General features: G+C 40.0%; 1 protein-coding gene across 1 annotated transcript; it reads right to left on the bottom strand.

Annotated features, from left to right (window-relative positions):
• Positions 1-15538: 15538 nt before the first annotated feature.
• Positions 15539-17773, bottom strand: LOC148295954 (7-deoxyloganetin glucosyltransferase-like). Its single transcript, XM_088249740.1, has 2 exons — positions 17208-17773; positions 15539-17107 (listed from the first exon to the last, which is right to left on the bottom strand). Exons 1-2 carry the CDS (start codon positions 17734-17736, stop codon positions 16176-16178), a joined length of 1461 nt encoding a protein of 486 aa, XP_088105866.1. The 5' UTR covers positions 17737-17773; the 3' UTR covers positions 15539-16175.
• Positions 17774-25566: the final 7793 nt, after the last annotated feature.

Genomic DNA, 25566 nt, shown 5'->3' with positions numbered 1-25566 from the left:
TCCTCGTGGGATCGACCTCGCACTTACATACGCTATACTACCGAACGGCTCGTGCACTTGCGAGTATCACAAGTTGAGGATGCAACTGAATCCATTTTGGTGCAGCTGAATCTACACAACAGCAGGTCGAGATTTGGGAGATCATAGTGGCATGTTTGATCTTCCTCTTCTTTTCTTTGCTGGTCAACCCAGACTCCTCGGAGTCAGTTAGGATTGTGTTAATCCTTATGACCTTCGGAGGTGGCTCCTTGGCGGTATCGCGGTCCTCAATTCGCTGAATGGCCTGCTTCGCAATGAATTCCGTGCAGTGACCTTCTCTCACGAGTTCTTCGAGGTGTGCTTTCCAAGCAAACCAGTTATTCTTAGTTTGCCCGTGCGTCCCATGGAAGGCACAGTATTTCCTGGTATCCCTCTTGTTTGGATCTCCTCTCAAGGACGACGGTCTTCTTACCCAAAGTTTGTCCTTTACTTGGGCTAAGATTTGATGTATGAGGATGGAGAACTTGGTGTAGTTCTCTTCTGCCGTAGCGTCTCCTTGTGGGTGCGACCTACGTTTATCTTTGTTCCTGTTGTTAAACTTGTCGCTTCTTTGGCTTGCCCGTTTGGTTGGCTGATCTTCCTGCTTAGTAGACTTCTTCGCAGTGATTCGATCGTCATCACAGAGCACGTAGCGTTCCGCAGTCGCGAAGACCTCTGCCAGAGTCTGGCTATGAGTGATAGTCAGCTCGCGATATAAGTCGTGTTCAGCTGGAAGACTTTTCTTGAAAGCAGAGGATGTGATTCGATCATCACATCCTACAATGCTGGCCTTTTCTGCTTTGAATCTCTTGACGAGTCTCGAAGGGATTCATTGGGCTTCTTGCGCAGGTTGTACAGGTGGTCAGGGTTCTTCTTGATCATCCGGTAGGAAGTGTATTCTTTGGTGAAGACGTAAGCTAGCTCTTTCAAGCTGCTGATCAACCCGAATGGCAGGGTGTGGGACTAGTCTTGGGTTGCTCCTCGCAAGGTCATTGCAAACACCTTACACATCAGCGCGTCGTTGGCCATGTAGAGGATCATGACACTTTTGAAGTGCCTTAGATGGCTCTCGGGATCAAAATCCCCTTTGAAATGTGTGAACGAAGGCGTTGAGAACCGCTTCGGGGTAGCAGCCTGCTCGATATCAGTGGTGAAAGTTGTGGGGGTCTTTTTGTTCCAGCAGCTGTTGTGTAGATACAGCTGCACCAAAATGGATTCAGTTGCATCCTCAACTTGTGATACTCGCAAGTGCACGAGCCGTTGGTAGTTTAGCATATGTAAGTGCGAGGTCGATCCCACGAGGATTGGTGATTGAATGATCCAATTCATTTCCCTACACAAAACATAAATGAAAACAAAAGGAAATAAATACAACAAGAAAGAAAGAAAATAACTAACTCAAGCAGATAAGTTCCCAAGTTCAATTTAGATTAATGGATTGATTCTAGCTAAAGTATGATTAAGCCATGGTGTGTGGTCATAACCTCGTGTTCCTAATTCCCTAATTTGATCATTTGTTGTCTAACCTAAAATTAAGCATTAGGAACCCATTAAGCATAGAAGAACAATTTAAACAACCAAGCATGTATCTAATCCCTGTTGTCGAATGTCCATACATACTCTTCCTATTCATAGTTCAATTCGAATTAAAGCATGGTGTCTACTCTTAATTCAAACCAAGATAGCTAACATGCAAGCCTAAATGGTGATCAATCATTCAAACTAGCATATTAACTTATAAGCATAATGAATAAGAACAAAAATCATAATTGAAACTTGGAAACGAATCAAACTTGAAACTAAAGAAAAGAATTTACATAACAATGAAAATTAAGTAGAACTTGGAAAAACTTAAGGAGAATTTCAGCACAAAAATCTCATTATAACAATTGAAAACTAGAAAGAGAAACTAAGAGAATTTGAGGGAGAGAAGGGAAGGGAGCTCTAGAGAAGTGTTTGAGAGCTCCCCCCCTTGGGGTGTGTTTACAAGCTTGGGAAACCTCACTATATATAGGCCTAAGGAAGCTGAAAATCTGAATTAAGTATGGCTAATGCATACAACACTTTGTTTTATAAAATCTGAAATGGTTGATGCACTTCACTAATGCATACAACACTTCCATTATAAAATCTGAAATGGTTGATGCACTTCACTAATAAATCCCACCAGCAGCCCTAGCTCATCTTCATGTCACCATGACCAAGCTTCCAACCAGAAATAATAGCTCATCCTGAGGTCAGCATGACCAGCAACTTCAAGGGCTTACGAATTGGGCTTCCCTTAAGCAAATTAAGACTTTAAGCACTCAAACTTGAAGTTCAGAATGTCTTCTTTCCAGCCATATATCATTTGGGCCAATCCAAGGTCGGAGGAGGAAGTTAAGGCCAAAACAAATTGCTAACTCATTTTGCGCGCTGATAAAATCCATCCTGAGCATGGCTCTGTGTTTGCTAGGTAACAGACTCCACAATTATCCAATGGGGCTGAATTTCGGATATGTTATAGTATACACCCATTGGAACAACTTGCATGAAGAATGTGGCCTCATCCGAGCTATGTAGGTTGCTGAAACAAAGCTTGCAATATGACCTACGAAACTGGGCTGGCAGGGGACTGTAGCCAAAATTGAGTTTGTCTTTAAGCTCTTCATCCATTCATCCAAATTAGGCCCTAACATGCATGGATTGCATCATTTACTATCCAAAGCTCTCATTATTACCTAAAGCTCAATGAACTGAAAGATAAACACAAAAAGGATTAAAAGCACAAGTTTAACTCAAAAACATAACCAAATCATAAGCTAGAATGGTACAAAATGATATACAATTATGAACCGATCAAATACCCCCAAACCTAGATTTTGCTAGTCCTCGAGCAAAACAAAAGGAAAACAAAGATAAAAACAAACAAGAAGTTAACTAGACCACTTTCGTAGGTAACTCGATTGCATTGAGCATATGCAACAAGCCTTTAAACCTCTAGGCATCCCTAGTAGGAGGAGTTGTGTCTCCTGAGGGTTTAACAGATACGATACCCACAAACGTTTTACTGACTCTGTAAAACAAGGTAATTAGAAAACTTAAAAGATTGTTAGTCCGTAAGCAAAATAAAAAACAAAAACAAAAATAATTACAAAAACAAAACAAAAATAAAAATAAAAATAAATAAATAAAAACTCAAAACAATCTTTCCGAACATTTTATGAAGATAAATGACTCATGCACATGACTCAAAAGTTTAAAAGCTCAATTTTAGACATTATTTACAAGGCGGCAAAGTTCAAAACATAACATGTTCAAAGTGTATTAGTGTGATAGCCAAATGCAACAAATTCCCCAATCTTAGTTTTCACACAATTTCAAAAATCATACCAAGCACAAATGCTACTTCAAATCTCACCGAAGTTGTCCTCTCACAAATGAATCACTCAGAAGAGGGCTACAATGCAACACTCAATTATAAACATGAGATTAGAGTTAAATCATAAGGGACTTAACTCAAAATAGGAAAATGAAGAACTTGCATTAATATGATCTCAAGAAGGATGCCAAACACTTAAAAGTAGAAAAATGGATGCAATTCAACCACATGACATTTAAGATCAATTTAGGTCTTTAGTATAGGTTGTAATGGGGCCAAGGGTGTAAGGTGAGTAAGAAATGAAAGGTATGGATAATACAAAGCCCAAGGAACTCGCAATGTAAGAGCATAAAACAATTGTTTACAAGACTTCGAATCATCACGATTAGATTTTTTTTTCTTTTACATGATCAAAACTCCTTATACCTTCATTTACATTGATTCAAACTCCTTTCCAAACACCAAATTATTTTGAAGGCCCAAAAATGAATTTTCAAACAACCGCCACTTAATCACAACTTTCTCTTTTCTTTCACCAATTGTGTGAATTTTTTTTTTCCTGGGTTTTTGATGTAATATCCCTTCCCAAACTTAGCTTGAAAAACACATCCGAATTAGAGCTCATGAATTCCTTAGAAAGGTAAATATTTGTTTTTCGGGCTAAGGTGAGGAAATATAATTGGTAAAATGAAAGAAAAGGTTTACATGTAGGCTCAAAATGGTAAACAATGGAAAATCATGCTTAAGCATGCATAAGGTTAGCTTGAAAGGCACAAACGATCCAAAGAAGGCCTTAATATCACTTCTTAAAATGTCATGAAGTCAAATTGCATAAGAATGAATGACTTTTAAGTGATCAACCAAATCAATGAATAATGAGATCAAACAACAACTTTGATGACAAGAAAATAAGAGTATGTGTATAACACTCATGAAATGAAGCACAAGGCTCAAAAGCTCACATTATATGGTTATATAAGTCTAATTTATGCTTGATACAATTATTTGGGTCATGCAAATCCTTTAATTGGAAAATTATGAAACAAATGGCAAGTGCAAAGAAGGTTTCGAACATGTCATGCTAGAACGATGCCAAATTAATTAATTAATTAATTTTTTTTTTACAATAAAAATTTACAAGGAAAACAAAATAAATAATAAATAAAATTCAATTTTCATTTAAGTCATGCAAACATTTATCACAATCTCATCAAATGTGTTCGGAAAGTGAATAAAATCAAAATCAAAATCAAAATCAAAATAAAAGCAAGACTTAACAAAATAAAATAAAAATAAAAACAAGCAAATAAAAAAATAAAAAAATAAATTAAGGAAAAACCAAATTTACATGCTAAACTCCAATACCCCCAAACCTAGAAATGAACATTGTCCTCAATGTTTAAAATTTAGGCACAAGCAATGTCAAACATAACAATTGAAGGTATTAAAGCAAATAAATAAATAAATAAAACAAAAAACAAAAATAAAATAAAATAAAATAATTACAAAATAAAAATTACAAAACAAACAAACAAATAAAAAGAAATGAAACAGTAAAACAGTCGAAACAAAAAGCCCTAAACAGACAGTCTTACGCAAACCAAAACCCAAACAATTAAAAGCCCAACCCAAAAGAAAGTTAACCCACCTTGAAACCTAAACAACGGTGAAAACCCGACCCACAATAAAATCCGAAGCCCAGACGTTTATTTTTTATTTTTTATTTTTATTATTTTTTTTAATTTAAAAAAAAAAATGTGCATTGGGAGCGCAAAGAGTGTGATTTCTGAAAGGGAAGAGCGTGGTCCCTGATGCCTTGGTTCCTGGGGAGTCACGGGTGAAAGGGGTGAGGGACGTGTCGGCGTGCAGAGGCAGCAGTCACATCCCCCAAGCCAGAATTATTGGCTTCTTGGGTGAAGCGGGACGACTTTTTCACTAGAAGGTGGTGAAAGGTGAAAATGCAATTAAGGGGGTTGGGAAACGGGTGCGGCGACATATAGAGATAAGCGGTAAGGGCCGCACAGAACTCAGAACCGCAGCGGCTAGGGTTTAGCAGACTAAGTCTATAAAAGGTAAAAAGAAAGGGTAAAAAAACACAAACTCAGAAACACACAAAAGAGAAAAGAAAGAAAGAAGAAAAGAGAGTGAGAAATCAAATGGCCTCTAACTACCCATTTTCGTTGGATCTCAACCTAGCTCCACCGACTCAGACACGAGGCCAAGCAGCGGCACCAGTATGGATGCCCTACTTTGCTTCCGCACGGGGGCCTGTGACAGTAACTGACTCAATACTCCTGGACAACGATGTTGCCATTGGAGTGGCTAGAAATTTAGTGACTCCTAAAGATATACGTGTTCTGGGGACAAGGGATGACAACCGGGTCGTGAGCGATGCCCTGGCACTGAGCGTGCAGAGTACGGCAACAGTCGCAAGTTTGGGTCATCGCCTACTTGCGAAGTCCCATGAGGTAGAGGTGCTGAAAGGTCAGTTGGCGGCGGAGCGAAGTATGGTTGAGGAGTGTCAGACTGCTATAAAAAGCTTGAAAAGGGAGAGGTCAAGGATAGTGGAGGTGAATCGACACCAGCTAGAAGTATTGCGGGACGAGAATAAAAACCTATCAAAAATGGTAGAGTTGTACTCTCGCGACATGCGAAAACAGCTGGAGGACCTAGACCGACCGGGTAAACGCAAACAAGCAGATCGCGAGAGTAGTTACGCTCAAGCTAAGATTGCGATCTTTGGGAGCTCAAGTGATGAGCCCCAAGAAGCTGTGCGTGAAGCCCCGGAAGAGGACAGCCAGAGGGCCAAACTCAAAGCTCCAATGGTCGAGACACCAAGCACCGAGAAGAAATGATTTCCTACTGCATTATTGTTGTTTTTATTTTATTTTGTTGTTTTTGTATTTTCGTTATTTTGTTTCGGAAATAAAAGAGTAAGGTTGCAGAAAGAAAAAGAAAAAGAAAACACACTTCCCAACTAAAATAAAATAAAGACGACAAACGGAAAAGAAAACACATTTCCCTAACTAAAATAAACTAAAGATGATAGCCGAAAGGGAAAAGCAAAAACACAAAGCTCTAGAAAATGAAAGTAACGGGCAAAAACATTAAACACCAGAAAACACGGAGGAAAAAAAAAGAAAAGTAAAGTAAAGGTGCTCCCCCTTGAAGCGATTAGGTCGAGCATGCCCGGGAAATCTGAAATGGTGTTGGCTCTCTCTCATCAGCATATGTCTATTTAAACCACACCTCTGCAAGCGGATGATACCCAGCATTTCTTCCTGCAAACTCAAGGAAAAACATCAAAAAATTCAGAAGCAAAACAAATGGCATCCTCATGCACTCACCTTGATGATCTCAACCTTGAGCTCTCACTTGCACCACCGAATGCCCAGACAAGGGCTCCTCCAAACACTGTCTTTCCAAACTCTTCATATCATCACGGCACGGCCTCAAACTTTGCTGAGGCAATACCGAACTTTTCTGAGGCACTGTCGAACAAAGCAGTGCTGCTAGGAGGCATGATTAGCAGCAAGCTCACTCCGACAGATCATCTGCATGTGGCACAGAGGTCTGATAAGGCAGCGGTAGAGGAGTCCCACAATTTAACTGTGCTCCACGCGGTCTCCGCTACCAATTTGGGCATGCGATTACTGGCGAGGACAAGGGAGTGTGCCGCGATGAGCGAGGAAATAGCTTCCTTGAAGGCTATGGTGGCGGACTTGCAGAAGCGGCTCTACTGTGCCAATCAGCACGTGGAAGCACTGCAGAGAAAAAATGAGGACCATGTGGAGCTGCTGCAGATTCTACAAGTGCGAGAAAATAGAGGCAAGCCATGATGATGATGGAGATGAAGAAGATGAAGAAGATGATGATGAAGATGATGATGATGTTGTTTTTTTGTTTTTTTTGTTTTTATGCAATGTTTGAATTGAAATAAAGTTTGTTTTTAACACTCAGAGAAAAAAAAAACTAACTAACCATACCACGTAAATAAATACATAAACTAACTTAACAAAACAAAAACAAAGACTTAACAGAAAAGAAAACAAAGAAAATAAAAAAAAAATAAAAAAAACAAAAAAAACTTAATTTAAAAACACACGAATATACAAGCAACTCATGGATGACCAATTAAGGGCCTCAGAAAACACAGCCAGGGGATCCGGGAAGGTTGGAGGGGTCACAATGGTCCCGCTTAAAACCCAAACTTCTTAGACACCGAAGGTGTCGCCTATAGAACTCCTAGACACTGTATTGACGGAAGTGCTCACTGGAGTTACCATAAGTCAGCTCATATGAAAAATCTTTTTAAAATTTTTAAGATAAGAAACAAAAACAAATTAAGATAAAATGGAACAACAAACCATAAACGAAAATGAACTAAGTACTCTAAACAAATTCAAACAAACAACATAAATTGTTGTACTAAAAGAAACAAACCAATAAACCAAAGAAAAACACAAACAGCACTTTCTATCACCCGTTTATCACCATTTCGACAGATTCGTTTCTATGTTTTTCAGCTTCGACCTCTGTTCAGTTTTTAGGCTATAACTTTCCAACCGTAAGTCCAAATTTTACGTTCTTTATATGGTTGGATTCAGCACAGAAAAAAAAAGAACTCGACGCGGACCAAAAGGTAAAAACAATGACGGAAAGAAACATAATTCAAAGAAGAGAAAGGATTGAAATGCTCCCCCTTGAAGCGATTAGGTCGAATGTGATGCACTTGGAGGTCGCGACTTCTCCCATTGCTCCACACTTCCCATTCTTATGATTGAGGTTGCCATCTCTCTCCATTTTTATTAAGCTATCATAAATTGCTAAAACAAACACACAAACTTGAAATGGAATTAAAAGGATTAGGAAATAAAAACTAAAATGAAAAGGAAAATCAACACACATCCAATTCCATGCTTCAAAGCAACAAGCACCAATGGGTTGTATAAGCTGGGACTTAAACCCAGTTCTCTTGCTTGTTGGGCAATTGTCCTTTTCTGTTGGACTACAAACACAACTTGTCCATTAACGTCATTAACTTTAAAACTTGAAATTGTCTAGAAAAACATGAAAATGAAAAATAAAAATAAAACAAGTAGGGAAAAGAAATAGAACCAAACTATGTTGCCAATCCCCGGCAACGGCGCCAAAAACTTGTTGTGTAGATACAGCTGCACCAAAATGGATTCAGTTGCATCCTCAACTTGTGATACTCGCAAGTGCACGAGCCGTTGGTAGTTTAGCATATGTAAGTGCGAGGTCGATCCCACGAGGATTGGTGATTGAATGATCCAATTCATTTCCCTACACAAAACATAAATGAAAACAAAAGGAAATAAATACAACAAGAAAGAAAGAAAATAACTAACTCAAGCAGATAAGTTCCCAAGTTCAATTTAGATTAATGGATTGATTCTAGCTAAAGTATGATTAAGCCATGGTGTGTGGTCATAACCTTGTGTTCCTAATTCCCTAATTTGATCATTTGTTGTCTAACCTAAAATTAAGCATTAGGAACCCATTAAGCATAGAAGAACAATTTAAACAACCAAGCATGTATCTAATCCCTGTTGTCGAATGTCCATACATACTCTTCCTATTCATAGTTCAATTCGAATTAAAGCATGGTGTCTACTCTTAATTCAAACCAAGATAGCTAACATGCAAGCCTAAATGGTGATCAATCATTCAAACTAGCATATTAACTTATAAGCATAATGAATAAGAACCAAAATCATAATTGAAACTTGGAAACGAATCAAACTTGAAACTAAAGAAAAGAATTTACATAACAATGAAAATTAAGTAGAACTTGGAAAAACTTAAGGAGAATTTCAGCACAAAGATCTCATTATAACAATTGAAAACTAGAAAGAGAAACTAAGAGAATTTGAGGGAGAGAAGGGAAGGGAGCTCTAGAGAAGTGTTTGAGAGCTCCCCCCCTTGGGGTGTGTTTACAAGCTTGGGAAACCTCACTATATATAGGCCTAAGGAAGCTGAAAATCTGAATTAAGTATGGCTAATGCATACAACACTTTGTTTTATAAAATCTGAAATGGTTGATGCACTTCACTAATGCATACAACACTTCCATTATAAAATCTGAAATGGTTGATGCACTTCACTAATAAATCCCACCAGCAGCCCTAGCTCATCTTCATGTCACCATGACCAAGCTTCCAACCAGAAATAATAGCTCATCCTGAGGTCAGCATGACCAGCAACTTCAAGGGCTTACGAATTGGGCTTCCCTTAAGCAAATTAAGACTTTAAGCACTCAAACTTGAAGTTCAGAATGTCTTCTTTCCAGCCATATATCATTTGGGCCAATCCAAGGTCGGAGGAGGAAGTTAAGGCCAAAACAAATTGCTAACTCATTTTGCGCGCTGATAAAATCCATCCTGAGCATGGCTCTGTGTTTGCTAGGTAACAGACTCCACAATTATCCAATGGGGCTGAATTTCGGATATGTTATAGTATACACCCATTGGAACAACTTGCATGAAGAATGTGGCCTCATCCGAGCTATGTAGGTTGCTGAAACAAAGCTTGCAATATGACCTACGAAACTGGGCTGGCAGGGGACTGTAGCCAAAATTGAGTTTGTCTTTAAGCTCTTCATCCATTCATCCAAATTAGGCCCTAACATGCATGGATTGCATCATTTACTATCCAAAGCTCTCATTATTACCTAAAGCTCAATGAACTGAAAGATAAACACAAAAAGGATTAAAAGCACAAGTTTAACTCAAAAACATAACCAAATCATAAGCTAGAATGGTACAAAATGATATACAATTATGAACCGATCAGCAGCCTAACGAATGGGCTTGGGCTACTGTGAGAAGAAAGCAAACAAAAAGATCCTCCTGAAGGCTGAGTTCAAGAACCAGACTCCCAAAAGAATTTTTTTTAAAAGACTTGTTGAAGCCTTAGAAAAAAAATACGTTTGGGTTCTTTTCACCAACACTTAGAAGAACGCATGAAATTCATTAATGACTTAGCGTGAGGAGCTTATGGCATGGGAGCTGAGCTTTCACAGGTTTAGCAATCTGAGAGGGAGAGAGAGACCAAAGCATGAATTTCTTGCAGAGAAACAGGTTTTAGAGTGGGAGAGGGGAGAACTAGGATGGCTTCTATCTTAGAACAGAGAGAAACGTCGGGAGTAGAAGATGGGAAAATTCCAGTTCGCTTGACAAAGCTTGGTCTTGCTCTGGAATGGTGTGTGTTGCTGGGTAGAAGAAGCTCCGTTTTATAGGCGTTTGGAATCCTAATTTCGTCGATCATCCATTCCTACTTTTCCTTTCCCTTTCTCCGATTACTCCCCTTCTTGTGCAAAATCATTGACCAGAGCGCCTGAATCAATGGCTTCTTGTGGTTCCAAGGCTTTGTGCGGCTGAGCCTCTCCATGGGGGTAAGGCGCCACTTGCTTTCTCCCTTGGTTTTCAAATCAGAGCTTACAAAGGAAAACTGAGAACAGAGGAAGTTGTTTGTCCACTGGGTATTTCTCCTACACTTATGGATTTCCTGTGGTCCTTGTTGTGATTCTGGGTTGACCACATGGGAGCTCTGGTATGGGTGGAGCTCGATGTTGGATTTTTCTAAGAGACGCTGGGCTGGGCTTCGAGTACAGTTTTGAGGTTATTGGTGTTTTCCCTTCCAGCGGCCCGCACGCTTTCGTCCAGCTGCTGGAAGTGGTTTTACTTTTTCTTGGGCATTCTAACTGTCATGGACTTCCCTAAATGCAACAGCAGCCTATGGGATGTTCTCCTAAGCCTTTGGACCCCATTCTTCTCTCTCTCATGCTAACCCATGTATTTGGGCCCGAGGAATGGGCCTGAGTTTTAGTGCTCCCAAGTAGCCTAAAGCTTCCATCCCTCGGTCCCTCAATGGGCCCTGTGAGTGCTCGTACCCATCCATGCCACAACCTTCTCAGCAAGCCCCGGGTGATTACGTGGCTTGGGCCCACTTGAGCTTGTAGCATGGCGTGATGGCATCGCATGTTTATTCGTTGCGCTTGTGCTTGAGTTTAATTATGCTATAATAAGCCGAGCTCGAATTAAATATCACCGGATAGGTTCATGAGCGTGAACTTATATAGCCGTTGCGCTTTTGGCATGCTTGCTTGGCGTGATGTGTGACCCGTGGCTCGTGTAGGTGTCCTACAATTCCCTATTATGCCCCGGTCGAGTTTCTTTTGTAATTAATTATTTGCACCGGGCTGACAATAAGCTTGGGCCTAACCCCTAGATTTTTGGGCCTCAACAAAAGTCATAGAGTTTGGTTGGTCCACCTCCCTGTGTAGAGCATCTTCGAAATTTCTGCCGATCTTTAAATTTCAAAGTCGGTCGTTTACGAGCTTCTCAACATCTTTCGCGCGCATGGCTTTCTGATCACGTTGGTGACCTTCGTGATTCAGGCGGGGATGGTTGACTTGCAGAGGTTGACTTTCTTGGTTGCCCTGCTCGTGAGGTAGATTGGTGGATTGAGCTTGCGAAGATTCCTCCACGAGTTGTCATCGCGAGTTGGTTCTCGAGCGAGTTGGTGAGCATCGGTCGTTGCATTCGTCATGCAATTGTTCATGGACTCGTGCCCCTTGTGAGCCCACCCTTGAATGGACACTTCTTTGCCGGCCCAAGCGAACGTGGATATTGGACTATGGGCCCAACCTCTCGTGCACATTGGTCTTTAGATCTAACTTTGAATGGATTGTCGACCGGCTCAAAGTACGACTTGCAGATGTCTGTGTCTCTTCAGCACGACCTCGTTCTCTCCCCTGCCTATTTGTCCCTGTCCGACTAGTCTGTGATCTCTCAAGATGCTCGCCAGTATGCTCACTGATCCTTCTCTCCTTGCTACAGTCTCCAAGTTCAGGGCCTTGATTCAAGTTGATTTGCCTGAGTAGTTAGCCAATTAGATTGTTTTGGTTGTCGACCCTCTGCACGAGTTGATTAACCTGTGAATTAAGGCCCGCTTGACTGCGTAGGTCGAGAAGAGAGGTGTGGATTGGGCCCAATGACATATGGGCTAGGGCTCCATTAGATGCATACACGGGTGCATACGTCAAGTGTGGTTGCAAAGGAGGGAACGAATGGATTTGCTCCAAGATGGCGCTGTCGCTTGGCCCTTGCGGTGGCAAGGTGGAGGAGGCCACGGGGCCATGGTTTGGTGCAACCGAGAGTGGTGTGGCAATTCCAGCCTCTATTTGGTGGTTCACGGGGGTGATTTGCAGCTGCAAGAAGCTGTCCCCACGGTTTGGTGGCTGTCCGGTTGCTACAATAGTTGTTTGGAGAGGTTGTGAGGCCTCCGAAGGTGGTTGGATGACATGGGCAGCCACCAGGGGCTGCTGGGAAGCGTTGGCAGCCGTGGGAAGCTGCTGCAAAATGCTGGCAGCAGCTGTACCTCGCGGTGGCAGCGAGGTTTCAGTAGTTCCGGAGTGCGCCGTGGCAGTGGTTTTGCTCCTAGGGCGTTTGCTTCCAACCATTTTTGTTTGGAAGGCTTCGGTGGATTGGAAAATGGATTTGGAGCACGCTTTGAGTATTATTTCTCACTCTCAATGAAAGCACCAATTTGTGGGAGCGATTTTTGTCCCACAAGTATATTCAATCGAGATTCCTCCTTCCTCTTCGTCATCTTTTTCTCCCTGCAAAATAAATCAGAATAAGAGGAACACACCCGGGGGGGTGTTGGCCAAAGGCCCTCCGATGCCTAAGTTAGTTTAATTGATTCGTAGAGAAACAATAGGTAAAAAGGGTACGGAGATGTATGTAGGGTGTGAACCAGGTGACCGGAGCCGTGTGTGAGAGAGAAAGAATTATGGTGGCTAGGGTTTGTGAGAGGGAATTTCTGCAGAGTTTCATATAGGATTTTAGACGTACCTTAACCCTTGTGCGTAGCCATCTATTTATAGGGGCCTCGGAGGCTAGGGTTTCAGAAGAATAATTCCACATATGGAAAGAAATTATTCTTCCCTGATTTGGCGAGATTGGTGTAATTAGGAATTTGATTTAAATCAAATCCTTAATTAAGGCAATAATCAAATAAATCTCAATTAAATCAGGTAACTCCCAATAAATTGAGTAACTCCCAATTAGGTCAAATAGTTCCCAAATTGATTGGCTTAATTATTTGACCTATGATCTGAGATATTTTGCTTCTACAACATTTGACAACAAGAGGGGAACTTGTTTCAGTTATTCTACGTCCGAGGGTCCTAAACTTGTTTTATGGCCACCAACTTTGGATATGTTGTAGTGAACAGAAAATTGAGCAACATTCAAGAAACAACCTTGGACATCTGAGCAAGGGAAATCGACTCGCAGGAGTGAGTAAGGTGCTGTAGAGTTAAAACAGCAGAACAAAGGACTTACTGACCTTGAACAAGGTTTCAAATGGTTAGAGAACTACAATTGCTGTGAATTTCGGATACGTAATAGTTCTCTAATGAAGGAACAGCTCATATGAAGAAACTGTTTTGAATGATCAATAGAAATTGACATGCAAGAAAGAATTCGAGCCTACATCAATACAGCAGACAGGAATGAGCAGGCAACACTTCAACACGCTTTGAGATGACTACACTTCTTAGATTAAACTCCAATTTTGACAGACTATAGCCAAGACATAGATAAACAACTTTAATGAAAGGAATGGAGCCATTAGATCAAAGGAAGGCCACATGCAAGAGTGAATAAGGGCACACTAGAGTGAAATCAGCAAACAGAACGAAAGTGAAGACTAGTCTAACCTTGAACACGATTTGAGGTAGATAGACATCTCCAATGGCCTTGCAATTGTGATATGTCATAGCTGTTGAACAGAGGAACAAGTTTGATGAATACTATTTCACCAAAAGAATAGTGGAAAATAGACATTGAAGGCCAAACCCGAGCCTTACGCAGAGAATCAGGCTGTGACGAACAGCTTGTACTCAAACTGCGTTTTAGGTATCTAAACTTCTTCGTTTGGGCTAAGGTTCGGATATTTGGTAGACAACAGAAAACGGAGCAACAATCATGAAGGAGCCTTTGCAATCGGAGCAAGAAATATCAATATGCAAGAGTGAGTAAGGTGTTGTACAATCAGGATAGTATATCACTAGCTAAGCTTGAACAGGGTTTCGGATGGTTATAGATCTCCAATAGCTGGGAATTTTGGGAATGCATAGTTCTCTAACAGAATTACAACTCTTATGAAGGAAGATTTGTCGAAGAAGCAATAGACATTGACATGCATGGGGTAATCAGAGCCTTCATCAACAAAGTAGATAAGAATGAGCAAGTGACATTACAACACGGTTTTAGCTTACTATATTTCTGGGATGAAACTCAAATTTTGATAGTTTATAGTTGAGATATATAAAAACAACTTTCATGAAGGGCGAGATGTCATTAGAGTATGAGAAAGCTACTTTCAATAGTGATTAAGTCGACAATAGAGTGTAACCAGCAGATAGAAAGAAAGAGGGTAACTAGTCTAACCTTGGACAGACTTTCAGATGGTTAACAAACTTGAATGGCTCTCAAATTTGGATATATTAGAGATCTCAACCTTAGGAACAAAGTTTATGAAGACAGAAACACCAAACGAGGAACAGCAACGGCCATGCAAAGCCAGACCCGTGCCTTACCCAGAGCACCAGTCTCTACTGAACAGCCTCCCCTCAAACTGAGTTGTAGGTGTCTAGATTTATTTGACTTGGCTCACTTTTGGATATGTTCTAGTCGACTCGCAGATGAACAAGTCTGAAGAAGGGACGATTTCGGTTTGAGCTTAGGAAGTGGATGTTTTGGACCTGTAAACAGGTCTGTAGGGTTTTGATGAGGTTCTGACGGGTTTGGGAATTATGATGAGTTTGTGGGACTCTATGTGGGGGAATGAAGAGAATATTTGTGGGACTTGAACTGACCAGACTTGGAACTCATCAAATACAGGAGTGGGAAGATCTGACTTGGTGTATATTAAATTTTGACTTCTCCCAAATTACGATTGTGCCATTGCACTTCTATAGATCACAACTTTCTCGATAAAACTCTGATTTGAGTCCACTAGGTGTCTACGAACTCGTATCGATGCACTCTACGCAACGGTACTACTAAAATCCCCAAATTCTTTCCCGAACAAAAATTCAACTGTTATAAAATTATCTTTTACTTGAATATTTTAATAATGAAATATTAATTTAGGATTGGGTTATCACACATACAAGTGCAATTACAACTTTTAACTCTCACGAGTAAAATAAAATACAAATAGACACTGCAACAAGCACTAAAATCAACACCGAAACTGCAAACAAAATACACGAAATCAAAAGCAGCAACCCAAGTTGACAAAAGATCTGCAAAGCAACCAACAGAGGCAGCAAAGAAGTCCCAAAGCAACTTGAAAATTGACAACTCCGGATCTGCAAAAAAGAAAACCGAAAAACCAAAAGAGCCAGTCACACAATCCCAGCCTAGAACTGCGAGGAAGGGAAGCAGCAAAAGGAAAGGAGGGACAAGGAGGAAGGGCGGGTGAGATGCAGAGGGGACGGGTATAAGAGAGGGAGGAGAGGGGAGAAAGATGGGGAGAAGAAAAGAGGAGAGGAAAGGGGAAGAGCTGGGAAAGGAGTAGGGGAGGGGATGAGGGGACGATAGGAGAGGAGAAGGGATCGAGGGAGGAGGGGGAACCAGCCACCGACCCCCAAAGGGGGCGGCGGCTGCTGTAGGTTCCTAAGGTTTTTTCTCTCTTCAGACTAGAGAGAGAAGAGAGGCCTAATGGTACGCAGGGTTAAAACTTTAATGAAAATAATCTAGTTTTTTCTTAAGATCACTTGATTCACTAAATTGTCTAAGTTTGTGGATGAAGAACCATGTGGACTGGTGGCTTCTTCTGCTATTTTCTTCCACTCCATGACCTTATTTTTCATTTTCTTACCCTTCTCTCCTTCCATTAACTCTTTAACAAGCTTCTCTACTTGGTCTCTCTTGACATCATTGTTGATCTCCAAGCCAATTCCCCATTCATTGCAAACATAGTAACAGTTTGTTTGTTGGTCTGCAAAAAATGGCCAACAAAGCATAGGCACTCCTGCACACAAACTCTCAATGGTTGAATTCCAACCGCCGTGTGTCAAAAACCCTCCGACTGATGGGTCGTTAAGGACTTGCTCTTGTGGGCACCAACTTGCTATTAGACCTCTTTCCTTTGTTTCAGCTACAAACTCAGGTGGCAAAATTGCTGATTCACCAACAACCAAATCAGGCCTAATTACCCAAAAGAAAGGAAGCTTACTATTCGCAAGTCCCCATCCAAACTCAACAAGTTGTTGTGGTGTCAGGACTGCCATGCTGCCAAAATTCACATACACAACTGAATTTGGTGCCTTGGATTTTAGCCATTCGAGGCATTCAGTTTCTTCTTTCCATAAACTGTATCCAATATGCTTCAAAGGGTCTTCTGGTAATTGATTGAGAAGTAATTGGTCAGGGCCAATGGCATAAACAAGTGGAAGCATAGATGCCAAAGCATTCAAAACATCTGGCTCCAATGCGTCAAAAGTATGAAGCACAACTGCTGAAGCTTTATGAACTCTTTCAATTGATTCCAAGGACAAGTTAAACACGAAGTCATTGGGATCTGTAGTTCGAAAATTCGCCGGTAGATCCCTCAAACGAATACCTTTCATTCCTGGAATCCAATCTATTACCTTGTCCAAGAAGCCATTTGTCAAACAGCTCTCATCTACATAATTAACACCCAAAGTAAGATTTAATTAGAGAAAAGCTTCATTTGTTAATAAATAATATCATACAAATAATTCCTTAAAAAACCTTTATTTCACCTTTGAGGGGCGCAAGACCTTTTTCCACCAAAGCAGGGTATTGCTTATAGCCCATGAAGCTGCATGCAGCAATAGTAAACAAAAGCACTATAGGAACTCCAATTTCTTCTGCAGCTGTGGTTGTGAATGGCATGAAACCATCTGAAACAATGCAAGTCACTGGAGGATTGATATCACTGTTGGAAGTTGATCTGTCATTGAGTTTCATAAGGAGGTCTCGAAACGGGGCCAAGAGTTTGTTGTTGATGGAATCAGAGACCAAAGAGACATCTTGGGTTGCATCTTGATCTGAACCAGCTGGAAGGCCATCAGGAATAGTTTCGAATCGAAAATCGGGCAACCCGTCAAGGGAGTTGGGTCCAAGAGATTTAAGAAAGCGGTTGTGGTTGAACTCTGTGTTGACAAAGGTTACATGAACACCTCTATGGTGGAGGAGCTTTGCAAATTTGAGGTTTGCCTTTATATGACTTTGAGCTGGAGCTGGAACACAAACAACATGAGGTTTATTAGCTGCCGCCTTGGAACCCATCTGGCTTAGATTATATTTTGTGTTTGTGTTTGCTGCTTATGTAGATTATGTGTGTGTATGTGTTTGTTGCTTATGTAGTCTCTCTTAAAGTGGTGGAGTGGCCAATATCAAATTGAATACATGTTGCATTATTATTTTTATTATTTGCTTCACTTTGCCCTTTAGACTTGCGGAGTACGCATATTCGGGTATGGGTGGTCAAATTATAAAGTATTGACAACAAGTATCGATTACTTGTCTTGCCCCCCAAACAACTAAATAGAGTGCGTAGACCGATCGAATATTAAAATTAAAAAAGCGAAAAAAAGGAAGAAGAAAAATCTTACCAGTCAAACAACTAAATGAAGTGCGTAGACCGATGGTCCATCGGCGAATGATGCATCAGAGGTATAAAAATAGAGGGTAGATTTGTGGTGGCGGATGAGGATTTTGTTAATATGAGAGCATATACAAATACATTCTCAGTGAAAAAGTCACTTGATTTGCAGACCAGCACCAGTGATCTTAAGTTCGAACCCCATGACACTTGATAATGTGTGTGAGAAACTTCCTTCTCTCTTGTACTATGGACTATCGATTATATTTTAAAAAAAGTTGAGTGGATTAGAAATAATTGGGCTTTGGGCTAAATTGATGAATGCTTTTTTTTTTTTTCTTAAAAAAATAATAATTTATATTTGCGTTATTTAGTGGGCTAAGTTGAATTACAAATAGAGATTTTCTATTTAAACCCCACACTTCTCTTAGTTCACAGTTCACCCCATGTTCTAAGTTCACCCCAACTTTTAATTTAAATTTTCACAATTTCTAAATAAACCCCACTATCTTCCCAAACTATCCTTAAATACACACCAAGCTGAAAAAATAAGGAAAACAAAAAATCTATTTAAACCCCACAGGCTACCCTTAGAGGAGGAAGTACGTTCTGCAAGCTCTAATGATAATTCATTAATTTTGAATAATCTCTAGAACATACAGTGGTGTTGGAAACATGCTGAGGGTTCTCTAGTAGCACATGAATGGCGTCCACCAGAATCTGTGCCTGTTTGCTTGTTGTCCAGCCTCAAAACTATTTGCATACGGGGATTCCACGGGAGGCTATACGAGATGGAGGTGGCAAAGTATTTGTTGAAGCATGGCGAGGTTTTGACTAAGGTGACAATTTGTTATACCAATGATTTGGGTGTAGCAGAAGAGATGAGGTTACGGCAGGAACTTTCAAAGTTCCCAAGGGGTTCAAAGACTTGCCAAGTTGAACTTTTGGAACTCAAGTCCTAGGTCTTATGATATATATATATATATATATATATATATATATAGAACCCCATTACAACATTTGTGAATAGGATACTTTCTTTTTCGATGAAACGTGAATTTATTAGCAGTTTTGGAGGAATTGGCATATGGCCTTATTATATATAATCAATTTTGCAAAGAAATTCACAAGATATGTTTATGGTATATGATCCGAAGAAAAAATAATTCAGGAAACAAAATAAAGATTTCGGACGAAAACTATTCAAACGCATAGACAAGTAAATCGCCAAACTATGTGATTCTTGAACAATAAAATCTGCAACAGTTAATATTATTTAAGAAATACATAGGAATTGTGTATCAAGAACATCTCCAATATTAGAGACCCATATTTAGAGCCCTCGATTTCTAATAAAGCATTGCAACCATGCATATATATGCACATAAAACAGATTTATGCCCTTATCGTTCTTAATATGAAGAGTGGTGGGGTGTGTGTATAGATGTACTAGGGTTAAGTATTAAGTTGGATGACCTTTTTTGTCTTTTTACACAATAATAAAACTTACAGCTTAATGATTTAAGTATTGGGGTGAACTAAGAGAAGTGTGGGGTGTAAATAGAAAAATCTCTTACAAATATCATGCTCAGTGTTTACAATGAATTAGTAAAAAATAGGAGTTGTTCTAACTCAGATGATTTAGAGCATTTACTCTTGCACTTCTCTTCCTTTGTGATCTTTTTAGGGAAATAGCTCTAAATGCCACTCTTTTTATAATTTTAACTGAAAATACCACTTCTGCCCAATTTTTTTGCAAATATCACCTATAAATACATACTTATTGCTCATTTATTGCCGAGATAACACCTGGTCAGTTTTTGGTTTCTCTTTCAGCTCTCTCTCTCTCTCTCTCTCTCTCTCTCTCTCTCTCTCTCTCTCTCTCTCTCTCTCTCTCTCTCTCTCTCTCTCTCTCTCTCTCTCTCACTACTACATTTACCCTTTTGCGCGACGGAGAATAATTAGTCGCGCAACGAACAATCGAGTCGCTATTGTATTTGCGCGACGGATAAAACAACCGTCGCGCAAAGTTCGTAAAGACTGACTTTGCGCGACAAATATATGGTTGAGTCGCGCAGAGTGCGACGAAGACCACTTTTAGTCGCGCAAACATAGCGACGGATAGTATTCGTCGCACAAATATTCGTCTCACCATAGTAAGCGCGACGATACCTGAATTGTCTCGCTCCTGAAAGCGCGACGACATATTATTCGTCGCGCAAAAGTATTCGTCGCACAAATATTCGTCTCACCATAGTAAGCGCGACGATACCTGAATCGTCTCACTCCTGAAATGGCGACGACACCTTATTCGTCGCGCAAAATTATTACGCGACGAGATCTAAATCGTCTCACGAGAGTAAGAGCGACGATATAGTCTTCGTCGCGCAACAAACAGAGCGATGATTAAAACACGTCGCACTTTCGCGTCCCAAAAATATGCGCGACGGAGGTATATACTCGCGTTCACTTTCGCACGGCGAAATATTTTCGTCTCTTAATTATTCGCGCGACCAAAAATATTAGTCGCATTGTCTTTAAAGAGACGAAACATTTCGTCGCGCAAAAATAAATATATAGTTTTCAAAATTAATTTATTTATCCGTTTGTAAATGCGCGACGAAAAATGTCGTCGCGCAAAAGTATACATTTTATTTAATTTTAATTTTACCGTTTTGTTTTGTAATAAAATATATTTGAATTGTACTTTTTTTTTTTGCAATAAACTATATTTTATGTAGTTTAAATTTTATGTTTTTTTTGTAATAAAATAAAATTGCAATAAAAAACCATAATGAAAAGATAATATAAATTGAAATAGTTCAAGACAAAATGTTTAAAATGTAATTAAGAAAGTAAAAAACTAATTAAAAAATGTAGTAACATCTATGTTGTCATCTTGCAAATGCGGCTCGGAAGTCTGGACATCGACATGGGCAGAAGTGTGGTGGCCATGCTCTGGTTGAGGGGGCACGGAGGTCGACGAGGAACCAAAATGTGACGGGAGTGGAATGCCGGACCGAGAGATGGACTCTATAAGCTGTGACATCTGGGCATTATACGAGGCCATTTGGGAAGCCATTTGGGTCTTAAGCTCGGCCACCTCAGCTTTCAAAGCAATCACTTCAGTGTCTGATTGGGACGATGGAGGGGCTCTAGATTCCCGCCGTCTGGCATTTCCCATCCCTCGACAATATGTCCCTGGCCTCCTCCCGAGAGTCTGATCTAAGGTCTCCGTCAGTATCTGAAACCCCGCATCCTGTGGAGGATCCACAACATCGAGCGGAGTATCGGGAGGAAGCTGGGAGGCAGACTCTTGAAGAACCAACTGGCTCTTCTCCGTCATCATCGCCTAACATAACATAAAATATTAATTAAAATCCTCATATAATAACCATGAACTCATGAGTAAAACAATAATTAAAATTAAAGAATACTTACATGAAGGGACTCCGCCAACTCATTCCCGGGTCGAACATAAACGTCGCCAAAGACGTCGATCTCCGGGAATTTGGACCCCCCCTTAATTGAACAAGAGAAGACAATTGTTAGTACAAAAAAAACAAATTCATATTAATAAACGTATTAGTTGAAAATTAAATGAAATTAAAAAAAAAGTAAATAAACATTAATAAAAAAAACATGTAATAAATTTCAACTTAATATAAAAAAATTACCACATAATCAGACTCTTGAAAATGACCGCAGAGCCACTCCCAACTATCCTCCCGCCCCTCAAGCTCCTTCGGGCAACCCTCCTGAAGAGCGACCTGCGGATCATCATATGCCATAAAATGATGGTGCAAATCGCTCTTCCACTGCTTGTACCTCTCACCAAAGAGTCTGTTGACGTACGCCAACGACTCATCGGGGAGGTTCTCTAAATTGTAGTTCGTCTACAATACATTAATGACATTCATTAAGTATTAGAAATATATAAAATTTGAAAGCAAAACAATTAAAAGGCATACATACCGACAGATGTTCGCGCACCACCGTCCGCATCTCGTCAGGCATGACCTTCCAAGACTTCCATTTCATCGGACAATGGGTCCGAACGACGTGACCAATGTCGTGGGCCAATGAGCTATGTTGGTCAGCCGTTGGTGCAGCTCGATGTCGCTCGTCGTATCCGATGTTGACACGACTGTTGTGAACCCGGGTGGACTTCACCGTCTTCAACTGGCGACAAGGTCCCCGGGTGTTCCTCTTGGTTGCAAACACATATCACATTAACGTTAAATATATAATCCTAGTAAAATATTGGTCTGAAACAGCTAGAGTTGAAGGAAATCTTTACCTGGTTGTGAATCTGATGCAACAGCAGCAGCGGACGAAGTGGTGGCGATCATGTGGGGAGGGCGATGACGCCGTCTGGCGCTAACAGGCTGCGCCACTGATGACTCAGATGTCACCGGCTCATGGGAGACCTGACGAGAAACCTGCAAACATCCACCTGTGGTGGAGCACTGACAGGTGACGTCGAAGCCGGGGGTGGCAAAGGCTGTGCACTCGTCATCGCCTTACGGGTTCTGATAAGGTTCGACATCTGCACAAAACAAGCATTTAAAGTACCTCCTGGGGCAAGAATTTATAATTTATAAATAAATAAATAAATAAAAAACCTCAACAACTAATCAAGAACAAATTCAATATCAAGTAGCAATAAAGAAAGAAATCAATCAAGAAAATTTAATTGCAAAATATACTAGAATAATTTCTACCTAAATAAAAAAGAAAAACACATCATTCCATTTTGTGAAGCAAACCCAAGAACCTCAACTCCGAACAAATTCAGATTTACAAAATGAAATGGATGAATGCAATCTGAAAAATAAAACAAACCGAAGAACCACAATTCCAAAAATTTCAGATTTACAGAATTAGAAACCTAAGATTGAGTTGAGAGATGTAGTAAGAAACTAACATAATTTGCCCTTTGTACCTAATTTTCGTTTTACACCTTATACTTTTTATTTATTTATAAAAAATTAAGGATATTAACTTCTTTTTTTTCTCCAATTCCAAACCTAAATAATTTTGTGACCCCATACTAGAATAATTTCTACCTAAATAAAAAATAAAAACACAGAAAAACAGAGACTAAGCCAATACAAAAAGGAAATTGAAACATAAAATCCTAACGTCGAGAGCAGGTACCACAGTGGTGGTCTCCCCCTTCCCCCTGCTTGACAACCCAGGTTCGAAACCCCAAGGGGTTTCTTTCCTCCCAATGTAACCAAAAAAAAAACATAAAATCCTAACCAACCATCAGACTAAGCAATTTCAACACGTACAAACTAAATTGAGAAATCGATACAGCAAAACAAAATCACAATTGCATTAACATAATTGAAAGAAAAATAAAACATATATTATACCTTCCCACAGAGACACGCCTGGAGGAGACCGTGAGAGGAAGATGGAGATGGTGACAGAGACCGTGGGATTTCACCGTTGAGGATTTTGCGGGATTTCACCGATGGTGGGTTCGGATTGGACAGAGTGGGAGAGAATTTGAGGTCAGTGAGGGGGAGAGGGAGAGAGGGTTTGTGGTTTGGTTAGGGGGCGTCGACGGTTGGGGGGAGTTTGGGTTGGAGAGAGAGGGAGAGAATTTGAGGTCAGTGAGGAGGAAAGGGAGACGGTTGGAGGAATGTGACGGCGTAGGCATGGCGTAGGTAGGCTCGGCTGGTGGTGGTCTGGACGGAAGGGCATGGCTGATGGGGATTTTCGCGGAGGAAGACAGAGTGAAAATTCAATTTTTAACCTTGCGCGACCAACATGTAAAATAACGTCGCGCAAAACGATACTTTAATCTTGCGCGACCAAAAAATTTACGTCGCTCAGAGTCGATATTTCAATCTTGCGCGACATAAAAGGAGAAATGCGTCGCGCAAATTCGATATTTCCGTCTTGCGCGACCAAATAACATTTAGTCGCGCATATATTTTTTAATGCGCGGGAATTGAAGCGCCACAATTTCGCCGCATTGCGCGACGTAACTATCCCTGCGTCGCGCAAATCCTGAACCCTGGAACCCTAAACCCTAAACCCTAAACCCTGAACCATAAACCCTAAACCCTAAATGCTGAAAACTATAACATTGCGCGACGATATTATCCGTCTCGCAAAACTATTTTGCACGACTTATTATACTTAGCATCGCGCAAAGATATTATGCGCGACGAAACAATGCGTCTCGCAAACATTTTCATTTATAACCGTTAAATATATTGTCCCATTTCTGGATCTCTGAATAATTTTTATTTGCGATTTTTGGGGTATCCGATCTCACAGTATACACAAACACGTTTGACGGTTGGATCGTTGAAACGAGTTTCTTATAATGCGTATGCCATCAAAACCCAATTCATTCTCTATAACAATAGAAAGTTTGCTTATACTTTTGTTATATATACCTTTAGATTTTGTGGTATCCACTAGTGTACATCATTTTAATTGAAGATCAAATTCAATCATTGTATTTATATAGGGTCAATGAGTCTAGTTGTAAAAAATTATGAAAATCGGAATTAAAATAACCGTTAAATCATGATTTTTCATTTATAACCGTTGAAAACTTTTGTTCGTTACAAAATTTCTGAATATTTGTTTTTTGTGATTTTTGGGGTATACGATCTTGCAGTATATACAAACATGTTTGATGGTTGGATCGTTGAAACTAGTTTTGTAGAGTTGAAAGAACACTTTTTAGTTTCAAAATATATTTCGCACATTTGTCCTCCTGGTTCTCTCCTAGCTAGAAAACAGGCGTTCCCGCACAAAGAAGGTGGTGACCAATTTACTGAGATTTAAAGTGTAATTATTTGAGGTGCAAATGAAATTTTTTATATTTTTTTTCTATTATTGGACTAGTTTAGGAGATTTTTCGGAGTTCGAACATGTTTGCGCGACGAATCCAGTCGTCGGAAAGACTTTTACGCGACGAATATGTCATTCTCCGTCGCGGAAACACGGTGCTATAATTTCTAGAAATTAATTATAATTTTTATTATTGTGAACTACCTTTTGCGACGATGATATTCGTCGCGCAACATATGAATTGCTACGATGATGTTCGTCGCACAACATAATTTTCATAATTTTTATTATTGTGAACTACCATGCGCGACGCAATAATCCTCTTCGTCGCGCAAATATGGGCGACCGGTCAGAGAGATGCGACGACCGGTCGTTGTTTTACAGAGTCTACGCGGAAAATTCACTTTTATTTCAAAAAAATTTTGTTATTGCGCGACGACGATATTCGTCCCGCAAATTCATCTTGCGCGACGCTAACCCATCTTTCGTCGGGCAAAAAGGTCATTGAAATTTTTTTTTTTGGTTTTTTTTAAATTAAAAGATTCTCCTGATTATGCAATTTTTTTTTTTTTACAGATTCTCCTGATTATGCAAGTATATATATTCAAACAAGCATACTTTGCCAAAATCTTTACACTAACATTATCTCATCACAAATAATTTCACATTACTATGTTTTACATGGCAAGTCA

Source organism: Prunus avium, chromosome 3 (assembly GCF_965620075.1).
Source record: "Prunus avium chromosome 3, drPruAviu1.hap1.1, whole genome shotgun sequence".
Taxonomy (NCBI): Eukaryota; Viridiplantae; Streptophyta; class Magnoliopsida; order Rosales; family Rosaceae; genus Prunus; species Prunus avium.
The sequence above is the reverse complement of the archived record's forward strand: the minus strand, read 5'-3'. Positions and strand labels throughout refer to the sequence as shown.